We start from the raw sequence: 11431 nt of genomic DNA, 5'->3' as shown, positions 1-11431 counted from the left end.
ATTAATTTCTTTCTATTTAGATATTTTAATGTCTCTGCTCTTTATCTTGTTCTGCTATACTTCTTACGTTTTTTAAATTTAATTTCATCTTTCTTATCCATTGTCCAGTTTTGTGTTGTATATGTACTTTTGTATATTTCCATTCCCACGTCCATATTTCTCTGTCCTAGTATTGTTTTATTGAATTTACAATAAATTTTTGTTTATTTATTCGTCCTTCCTATCTCCATATCTATTTTTCCATCTTCTGTTAGTATATTTTCAAGATATTCGTTTGTCGTTACACTTTCTAAAATACTGTCTTTATAATTTATTATATTAGTCGATTTTATTATCATGATTTTGATTTTATTAGTTGGCTACATTTTTTTTTAAATTCTGAGGACCAAATGTTCAAGCCTGTATCCTCAGCAAATAACAGAAAAGTCGTTTTCGCAGGTTCCCTGACCAATTGTACTCGAGTGTTCACTTTTTCTTTTTATGTTCTTAACTATATTCTTCATGATAAACAGTAGTGAATTTGAAATTGTTTTATTCCTTTATCCATTATGAGTATCGAAAAATAGAAATTGCAATAAACTAGTCAAATCTAAAAAGAAAATTTAATGCATATTTATTTTAAATATATTAGAAAAGTACAAAATAATATAAATCTATAACCAATTAATCGGCATCTTGGAAATCATCATCATCATTGTGACCATTTCTATAATTAACCCGAAGATCAACACTGTTTGCTTGTATCCTTCTTGCAAGATCATCGATGTCTAAAATACAAAGAAGTTTTAAAACTACTGGTGATATTCATACCGAACACACTGATCTCCTATAATTCCATTACTCTCAGAAATTGAAGGTATTTACCTTCGGTAATTGTATTGGTTGTGCTACAAGGTCCAAATCGTTTGAGTGCCCGGTCACTCAGGCAACATGGAGAATCTGACTCGGTCACTAAATTGAGATCGATAATTCCACCGATGGACCCAGAACTCACTCTTGATGTAGCACAAAATGTTCCTATTACATCTCTTAGTAGTCTACTTACAGTCATCTAAGACGCCATCTCTATATCAAGGACGATCCGGAATGCCACTGGTCCATGGAGGAGAAATAAATTGCACATCACTTCATCAGTGAATGTCCAAACACTTGGGTAACCTTATAATGTCTCTAGTGATGTTAAGAGGTTCAAACCAAAGAGCCTGATCCATTTCTCAAAAAAAAAATCCGCATTTGGTAGCATCAAATGGGACCTATTCAAAGACCTCTGTGTGCAACGGTCCTCCCTGACCTCTCACAACCCAACTAAGAATGTTGGTGATAGTAAACAGTGGTTACTCTAATTAACAAGCTAATCACTTGGCAAAGAAGGATAAGACAATCAGTTTCCATAGTGACGTTAAAAGGTTCAAACAAAGATGCTTGATCAACTTCTCAAAAGGAATCAGCCTCAAGTAACCTATGGGACCTGTGTGCAACGGTCCTTGATCGCCCACAACCCAAACAATTATGTTGATGTTAGTAGTAGTAAGCATTGGTTACTCTAATGAACAATCTGACCACGTGCAGAAAGGTCTTTGAATATAACCACGGCCTTTTATAGATTTTCTAAAGAGCCATTAATTAATGATGATAAAAAGTAGGAAAACAAAAAGAAATCAGAAACTTGAAGTAAATCCCTGAAGCAAAGAAGAGTTCCTCGTATGCTCACTGGACACCATCCGGTGAGCTACCATCTAAAGAACTTCCCTACAGTTCTTGTTGTTTGTGCAAGAAATCAAAGGAAACCGCCAAACACATCTTGTGTGAGTGTTTAGACAATGTCTATGGAACTTACCTTCAAGCTTTTTAATGCTAGAAGTTGTAGTAATGGGTAAACTGTAGTCATCCACACATCTCCAAAAGTTCAACTAATAGAAACGCGTTAACGATCCTCCCGGTCCCACTAAGTTTCCTTAGCGATTAAAATGCCAGAGAACTAGATAACGCTGACGACTCAGGAAATATTTGATTTGTAGGCTCATGCAGAGTATTGGATGGGGGTATGCAAAGGGTTATGCTTGCGATTTATATATTATGCTCATTGCCCACAAGGCAACCTTAATTACCCGCACCTCAGTGCAATAGGGCTCGAAATCTTGTACTTTTCTATCTCTCAAAGATTATTAATGTGATAATTGCTGATTAAGTAAATTTTGTTAAGAGGCAGTTGCAATAAACATTTCGTTCATTTTTATTTTTGTATTATAATTCTTGCTCAAGTGACCTCCCCTAAGCTGTAGAGCCCCTAGACAGACATGTGACTGGTAAACAGTCCGGGGTTCACAATTGTTCACTAATATAGTAAGCAGTGTGTTCAGTACCTATATTTTATATATAAACAATTAATAATGAATACAGTGCAACCTTAATATAACGTACCTCAATATAACGATTCTATAACGACTCTTATCTCATAGTATGAGATTCATGTCGCAACAGGTTTTGAACGCTTTTGTTAGTAAAACAATAAAACTATTTTTTACCTCTTTATAACGAATTTTGGACAAACCTAACCTCAACATAACAAACCTCAGTTCAACGAATTACTTGATATAACGAATATTTACTTGTTCCCTTCCGATTTGTTATATCGAGTTTGCACTGTAGTTTGATTTTTCTTAGGTGAAAAATATATTAGTTTCTATCGATCTGATTCTCTTTTGATTTAAAACAATTATTAATAATTTCTTTTTATTACTGTATTAGAAAAAATTGTTAGAAATCAATATTTTATTTATTCTATGTAAAAATTCATAACATACCTGCATCTCCTCCACCTCTTTCTCTTATTTCATTTTCTTCGTCTTCCATATCGTCTTCAGCATCTTCATATAAATTGTCATCATTATCATCACTTTCATCTACTTCATCCATTGGATCAGGATTTAATTCCTAATTAATAATATACATTCAAGAATCTTTTTTGTGATGCTTTTAGAAATCTTTTGATAGACAATCAGTTCAAACTATCAGGTAAGAAGTTGACATTTTGACCTACTTTGGGGTCTGTATAAAAATTTTTAATAAAGACTGTATTTACAAATGTTTATTTTTATCAACTAATTTTCTATCAAAAGAGATCTAAGATCAAGAAGATTTATCAAGAAAAATATATGAAAAAGTCTAAGAAGTAAAAAATTAAAGAAATAAAATCTTTGATACCTTGTGGAAACTACTATAATTTTTGTCTAAATTTATAATTAAATAATTCGGAATACAACAATCAGGGATGTACTTACTTGACAAAGTGTAATTGCATTGTATATTTCTTGTATCAACTCCTCATTTTCTGGTACTACTATTATTTCTGAAATATCAGGTTCTGATTCTACATCGCTATCATCATTGGTCTCTGGCTCCGGTGGTACATCACCTAACATTTAATAAATGGTTTAGAAGTGAAGTCTACCCTATTTTTGGTTATGAAACATGGAAAATTTAATATTTTCATTTTGTTTATTTATTTGGTACATGTGAGAAAAACAAGAGATTTCAAGTTTGATAACAAAAATATCAACATTTTTTGTCCAAAAATCAAATTCTCCTATTTGTCTGGAAAAACTGTACTTAAAAATATTTTTTTTGAAAGTGCACATTCGAAAGTAAAATGTCCAATGTACTGGGTGGGCAACGAAAAACGGCCATCGGCCATATTTCAGCAACGGATTATATTACAGCTTAAGGAAAGAAAAAAATAATAACACATTACATTACACATGTAAATTATTTTTAGAATTTTTGGTCTACCACTAGAGGTATTTTTTAAAATATATCCAAAAAAAATTATATCCTTTGAAAAAAAGTCTAACTAGTGTTCTGAGACAAATTTCTGGTTTTTGGATTCTTTACATGCCAAAAAAGAGTTGAAAATGTTAGTTTTCCATTTTTTATGACCCAAAATATGGTCAAACATTTACAGAAAAAACAAATCCCAACTTCCTTCAGTTATATTTGGTATAGTATTTTATTGAATTCTTATTTCATATACATACATATATACTATTTAACCCGTACTTTACCTTCCTTATAACAGAACAGGGAAGAATACTTACCCGGCATAGTAAAATGCCCGTCAATCATTACATATACACAAGCATTTGGATGTACATTGGCGTCTTTAGATATAGCGTGCAGAGATATACTTGAATAACTAATCGAAAACCCAATATCTTCTCTTTGATGCCAACAAAATGTCCTGTAGTAAAATACAATTTGTAAAAATTTGGTATTTTGTACAATTTATTTCTTTATACCTTTCACTAACGATTAACGTACCCAAACCCAAATCTTTTTTATCTAGGAATACTCTAACATCCTTATGTTCACATTTAATATCGGATTCGGGGTATCTAAAAGAATTAATTATAACCATTTCTTTGGCTTTTAAAATGATACCGGCTAATGTTAATATTCGATATAAAAATCTCAAACTATAAGAACGGATTATCAACTTTGACAATTGACACTAGATGCAGCGGAGTTACTCTTAAATGTTGTAACTAATCATACGTTTGTCGTATAAATAAAAAACGTTCGATAATTTTTCAAAATTGTATAAAATTTGTGGCTTATTGATATATGAAAGAATAGAATAGTAAGTTTTAGTGTTCTTTATCTTTATTCAATAAGTCATTAGATATATTTAACATACTTTATGATATTCATTATTCTCGGCTTTAAAAATCGAACTAAATAGGTATTTCTAGAAGAGTTGTGATATTAATCCTGAAGCACACTGTTTGTTACTTCCACCATCCTACACTCTTCCACAAATCATAGGTTATTTTGGAATGCCGTCACAACCGACAAATATTGCGTTATGTACATGAAACTACTCTACTATATCGGTGTTTCATTTTCGTTTTTTTGGTCATACATATCAATTTTAATAATAAAAAGTGCCCGCAACAATCAATTATGTATATGCAAATGAAATATTACCACTTTATAATAAAATGTAAGCAAGCCAGATAACAATGAATAATGAGATTTCTCTCATGTAAACTCACTTTATAAGGTGAGTGAAAAAATGTGAGTAGCCTCTCAAGTTTTAAAAATACTTGAAACCGACACAAAAATTGTCAATGTTGCCAAGATGAAAGATTTGCTGTAAATTATGACGTCACAAAATTAGATTGTGCGGGGTTAATGAAAGTAAACATGTCCTATTATTGCTTGTGAAAGAATCCTTGCCCTACACAAAAATTAAAAAATAAGTATAATTTAATAGACCGTCTCTCGTATGAATATACACTACCAATAAAGAAAATAATTTTGAAAGGTGTATCCGAGTATATAATCTTAGGGTGTATCAGCCTCTAACCTAAATTCTAGACATTTTAGATATTTCGTTTAGATTCTAGTTTAACATATATTTATTGTCTACCCTAAAATGGAATCATCATCTGATATTACATACTGCAACGAAATTTCTTTGATGATGTTTGGATTTGGTGATAGCCATAAACCAAATCCTGAAACGGTACGTTTGGTGGAAAGTATAGTTTTGAAACAACTCCGAACGATAGTACAAGAAGCCCTTAAGTATTCAGACGGAAAGAATTTAAAAGGCGAAGAGTTGGTTTTCTTAATGCGACATAATAAGCAGAAAATGAGGCGATTCGTGAAGTATTTAATGAACAAACAAAACAAACACATTCTACAAAAAGTACATTTGAACGTAATAGACCTAGATCAAGAAAAGAAACCGCGAAGTGCTTTATTGGATTTTATCGAAAAAATCGATGAATGTGAAGAATTTATGAATCTCACAGAATTTGATGAAGTAAAGTATGAAAGACAATTACGGGCCGACAGGATATCACAAGCACTAGACGAAAAAAAATATCTAGAATTTTGTAAAGCTCGTTGTGCATCTTTTTATAGTAGAGATACAACGCAGCGAAGCCTGGAAAAACTAAGACTATGGATCGATCCCAAAAAAGAAATAAACTTTAAACCTGACGCACTTGATACTTTAGCATATTATGCATATCAAACAGTAGCCGAAATTACTGATTATGCATTGTTAGTAAGAATGGATACAAAATGTGGATCTGATCCGCTGAAACATTTAGCCGGCTCTTATTACACGGCTACAATGTTCAATGGAAAACATAGATTTGAGGAACCCAATCCTGATTATACCAAAGTTTACATGAACCAACCACCGATAAGTATTAATGAAATAAAAGAAGTCATGAGAAGGGTGTGTACTCCACAAGCAGGAAAGTTAAACTTTGGAAAAAAGTTGCCAGAGACTCAATATCTGTTTGCAATTTGAAGTGATAAGTTTTAATTTGTTTTTTTTAATTGTGAGATATACAATTATGTTTATATTAAATAAAGTAATCTCATAATAAATTAGCAACACAGTGGATATTTTGCTGGAATTTGAAATAAAAAGTACGTTTTATGTAAAAAGTGTTTTATTTACTGTACAATTAATAACATTTTAATTATTAATATACTAATTTAAAAAAATCTACACTCAGCATTCGAAGGGGACATTTTTAATTATCGTTAAAGAAATTTTGTTTTCTTTTAACATAGATTAATACACTCCTAAGAACTTCTTAAAGTCGACTAATTAACAGTAGATTTTTAATGGTAATGAGTCATCCAGTTTTCACAATTGATGATTATCAGTTTTTCAGTTTTCTTGATACAAAATCATTTTTAAACAAAATCGAAATAACTATACAGGGTGTTTTTTTAACAGTACAGTAAATAAATGATTTGTGACAAAAAATGTATATAGTTTGAATTTATATTGTTTCATCTAAGCTTGATATGACACCCGAATCCCTAATAACAAAAAAAATATGAAAAAATAAATTACAAATACGTATCACGTGACTTCAAACACCAATCATCTTACTCCTATAAAACATATTTGGGAACTTTGACAAGCTAAGCAGTTAGTGAAATTTTTGAAAAAAAAATGAATTCACAATATAACCTAAAGACAAGGTAATTTAGACCTTCATTAGAGAATATTTTCTGTGCTACTTACATTAAAATGAACTTTGAACATTAAAGTTTTGAAGGAGTTTCCAGTAGTTACCTTATAAGTTCAAATGATTGTGTCTGTATTTCTGACGAGGCACCAGAATATGTTTTGTAATATTTTCACAAGGCACTACATAACATCGTAATAAAGATTAAACACTTATTTTTCTAAATGTTTCATATAACCTCAATCATGTATACATTAATTTGCTCAAGTAATGAGTCAAGCAGTTTTCACAATTGATAATTATCAATTTTTGAGTTTTCTTGATACAAAATCATTTTTAAACAAAATCGAAATAACTATACAGGGTGTTTTTTTTAACAGTACAGTAAATAAATGAAAGTCGATATGGAGAAGTTTCCATATAATAAAAAATCAATATTAAGAAGCCTCAACGCGCGCCTCGGATGTTTGGACTGTCAATTTTGGAATTGAAGTATATTGAACACACGAACATGAATTTGGAATGGAATCTCGGTATAAACACTAGAATAGAACTAGAAATGCCTATAACTGACTTTCCACAGTTTAGAAAGTTTACTGAGGTTTGAAGGAAATCAATGAGAAGAAACGTCTATATCAAGAATTTCTTTGACGGTTCACTTATTCGCTCTATATAAAAAAAATATAGAGGGACTCATTGATCAGAATAAAGTAAAAAAGTCGTAACTTTTTCAATGCATTTCTCAAAAGGCGTTTTAAGCGAAATGTATTTCCTCACATTAGAAATATTTTTTTTATAGAAAATAACTTATTTTTTCACTTTTTTCAGAAAAACGTTTCGTTATGGTTTTCCTTACATTTCTGTGTAAAACTTTAGGTACAACTAAATAATTGTTTAGGATATAATACAGCCGCAGTAGTACCCTACTCCAGCTTTAGGCAAAAAACCGTTTGTTTGTCGGACATATCTTTCTTTTCTTTCCTGTATCAATGCCAATCCTAACAAATCCCTTTTCCCATATGAACGAACCTCTCTTTCTCTCTCATATTAAAATAAAAAGAATTATAATGATAAAACATACCGGGTGGAGTTCAAAAATTGTCATACGGTAAATACCAATCACAATAAACTTTATCATCCCGTGTATTTCTGGGATAAAACTTATTCTGGATGGTGAAAATGTGTATATTGGGATGATAGAGGTAGGGAAATGTACAAAATAACCTGCGGAAAGAATAGGAATCGATGCTGTTACATCAAAGATCAGAAAACATTCAGATTGATCAAGTACTGTGTCAACTCTTGCTCAGTCAGGTAATCGGGAATGACGATATGCTCCTTCAGGGTTTTAAAGTACAAAAGATATGAAAGTACTAGAAAATTTAGTATGCAAAACATATATTTATTGAGCTTTCAATGTTTGTAAAATGTATGAGAGATCAGTAAAATTCTAAATAATTTGCCAATATTCTGATATATTTTTTTTAATTTAAAATTTTTATTGTTATTTCTCAATTGAATTTTATATTTCGAACTACATTGTCCTCATAGTATAGTTGTATATTGATTTCGTTAGAATAAATGTTTTTGTTATTTGGCCAATAATCTCGTATCAAGGGAAAAAAGAACTTTGATTCAAGAATGTTTGGCATAGCTGTCGAACTTCCACATATTTACTTAGATGTATTTATCAGAAGTATGTAATTATACTCCAGATAAACATAAACAGTTTCGTAATATCACATTTTCCATTATGTTTAACCAACAAATATTCTCTTCTCCAGAAGGCGTATTCTCATTAATAAAATATAATTAGTTGCAATAAAAGTTTATGGTAGGTAAAAGACCTACAAATTTGTAAAAAATAAACGAGATGGCCCAGCATTATGTATATTGATTTTTAGAGTCTAGTTTTTAAAAAACTGTACCATTCATAGATGCCGTTTGCTGATCAGTCTGCCGTTGGTGAGATAAACTTGACTTTCGGTTTGCCGTTTGCTGTTACATAATTAAAAAAATTGAAATGCATAAGACCATTCATAGTTGCTGTTTGCCGATCGGTCTGCCGTTGGTGACTTTAAGCATAAACGAATTTTATCGAACGGCCGTTCGTAGCAATAGAAAAAAGTCAATCACTTACGTTGGCCTTTGTCATATTTGTCCCAATAAAAAAACTCTTCGTTATTTTACATAATATCGTCCATAAATAATTACAAACAAAAACAGAAAAATATCACGGAAACAAAAGGCAGTTGGTACATACGGAAAAAATAAGAACAAAATTTTCAAGTTTAAGTTTTTTTAAGTTAAGTTTTAACGGCAGCAACGTCAAGTTCATGAATAGGGTGTAGAATTTGGTACGAACGGCAAACGTCACCCGCCAACGGCAACGCAAACGGAAAATCAAGTTTATTGATAGGATAGGGGTAAATTGGAAACCAAACGGTTATGACTACGGTATTCAAATTTTGGGAGTATCTATAAGACTTTAGAGGGCCTTTCGTAAACTATAATCTTGGGTCAGATAGATCTTTTATCAGCTGATTGGGATACCTAATCCAGAACGGAATTTTCATAAACTTGACTTTTCGTTTGCTGTTAGGTACCGTAAGCTGGTGACGTTTGCCGTTTGTAGCAAATTCTACACCCTATTCATGAATTTGACGTTGTGATCGCGAACATAAAAATTTTGATATTCTTTTTATTTACGTGATATTTTTGTACTTTGTTTGTAATCCGATATTTATGGACGATATTATGGAAAATAAAGAGAAAAAAGCCAAAAGACCATAATTAACAAAATAACTTCAACATCACGCTCTAACGTCATACGTCAAAATCACGTGACAAATGCAAACAGATGTAATTGGCTCTTTTCTATTGTTACGAAAGTTGCTAAAAACGACCGACATGAAAAGATAAAATTCGTTTATGTTGAAAGTCACGGCAGACCGGTCGGAAAACAGCGACATCAAACGGCAACTATGAATGGTCTTATGTATTTCAATGTCTTTAATTTTGTAACAGCAAACGACAAAGGCAAACCGAAAGTCAAGTGTGTGAATCGGCCATTATGTTTCAAACGTTGCTTTCGATTTTCCTTATAAATTTCAAATTTAAAACTTCAAACATTCAAAAACCTTTGATTTTTTCTACTTGTTTTTCGAGACCACTTTTGTTATAATTTTTTCCCCGAAGCTGTAATACCTATAATTTCTAAGATATAGCCGACGTCCGTTCTTAGTCGCCCACCAGGTATAAACAAACAAAAACAATTGGAATGACCCGTTAGCTGATCACATTCGTGATTGATTTTCTGATGTTCTAATCCAAATAAACTTTTTCAGTTTAGTTTTTAATTACTGGGCAACATAAATTCAACTAACAAGTAAGTCGGAATACATGAAGTAAAAATTAAATTCAAAATGACAGCACTTAAAAATGTCATTAGCAAGACCGCCAACCATTCATAATGAAAAACCGCAGTTTCCGCAGACAGCCTGTACTGTAGAGTTGGGATTCTTCAACAATTCACCCACTTGTATACTAGATCAGAAAGCTTGCGACCATATTGGTAACACTCTTCGTATTGTCCCGTTGATAGTCAGTACATATCATTTTTTTAAATTTCGAAACTACTGAAATTCGGTCTGTTCTATGAAACATAATTATGTATATATATGTTCAATTAAAATTTACATCTGTTCATGCGAAATATCTATTTAAAATTGCACGTGTTCACCTATTCTACTAGCGTTCGCAACGCCTGGAAAATACTCTTTTGGGAGTTCCATATGGCGCCTATGATCAGTGGGGAAGCTAATGACGTCATAGCTAACGCTCTCGACGACATATGTCACGAGGTAATTCGAAAGGAGCTCTGGAAGAATTAGCGGAATTTTCAAAACTCAAAGTAACAAAAATTGCTACCATGAAAATATATTTTATTATTTGATGTAGTAAGGGATATTATGTGAACTTTCTTGGAACACAGCACTAAATCTTAGTATCGCCGATTCCACCACTCGAAACTTCGACGTCATGGCGATCAAATCAGAATAGAGTAGAACAAGCTTCTATCGTTTTTAGAAATTAGTGTGCATAATTCTGGACCACCCTGTATAAAGTATTATAATTACTGTACACAGTAAACACCTCAATTATTAACACATACGCCGGTTTGCGAGGTGTGAATTCAAAGGAAAATATAGTTAAATGGATGTGTGTTGGATTACTTATCACTAGGTATAAATAAAATTATCTTTAAAGACATGAAAAAAACATAATTTAAAAAATCGATATTGTAAAAATTGTAAATACATTATGTTCTATAAAGCTCAAAACAAATTTTGAATGATAAAATGTAATTATTCAAATTAGTTAGAGATTTCGAAAAAAAGTACAAGAATTTTTAACTTAGAAGTCAAAAT

General features: G+C 31.5%; 2 protein-coding genes across 2 annotated transcripts; one reads left to right on the top strand and one right to left on the bottom strand.

The window, feature by feature from the left end:
• Positions 1–588: 588 nt before the first annotated feature.
• Positions 589–4518, bottom strand: LOC130446120 (methylosome subunit pICln-like). The gene is made up of 5 exons (XM_056782208.1): positions 4296–4518; positions 4095–4237; positions 3282–3415; positions 2805–2934; positions 589–767 (listed from the first exon to the last, which is right to left on the bottom strand). Exons 1-5 carry the CDS (start codon positions 4412–4414, stop codon positions 664–666), a joined length of 630 nt encoding a protein of 209 aa, XP_056638186.1. The 5' UTR covers positions 4415–4518; the 3' UTR covers positions 589–663.
• A 662-nt stretch (positions 4519–5180) lies between these two features.
• Positions 5181–6459, top strand: LOC130446119 (transcription initiation protein SPT3 homolog). Its single transcript, XM_056782207.1, has one exon. It carries the CDS (start codon positions 5435–5437, stop codon positions 6323–6325), a length of 891 nt encoding a protein of 296 aa, XP_056638185.1. The 5' UTR covers positions 5181–5434; the 3' UTR covers positions 6326–6459.
• The last annotated feature ends 4972 nt before the right edge of the window (positions 6460–11431 follow it).

Source organism: Diorhabda sublineata, chromosome 6 (assembly GCF_026230105.1).
Source record: "Diorhabda sublineata isolate icDioSubl1.1 chromosome 6, icDioSubl1.1, whole genome shotgun sequence".
Taxonomy (NCBI): Eukaryota; Metazoa; Arthropoda; class Insecta; order Coleoptera; family Chrysomelidae; genus Diorhabda; species Diorhabda sublineata.
The sequence above is the reverse complement of the archived record's forward strand: the minus strand, read 5'-3'. Positions and strand labels throughout refer to the sequence as shown.

What these genes read in the sequence shown, in the direction of transcription:
- LOC130446120 (XM_056782208.1), bottom strand. Translation starts at nt 4,414, where the DNA reads ATGGTTATAATTAATTCTTTTAGATACCCCGAATCCGATATTAAATGT. An exon ending in CGGGCATTTTACTATGCCGG is followed by an intron (nt 3,416 to 4,094) that starts GTAAGTATTCTT and finishes ATTAAATGTTAG; the next exon opens with GTGATGTACCACCGGAGCCA. An exon ending in ATGCAATTACACTTTGTCAA is followed by an intron (nt 2,935 to 3,281) that starts GTAAGTACATCC and finishes ATTATTAATTAG; the next exon opens with GAATTAAATCCTGATCCAAT.
- LOC130446119 (XM_056782207.1), top strand. Translation starts at nt 5,435, where the DNA reads ATGGAATCATCATCTGATATTACATACTGCAACGAAATTTCTTTGATG.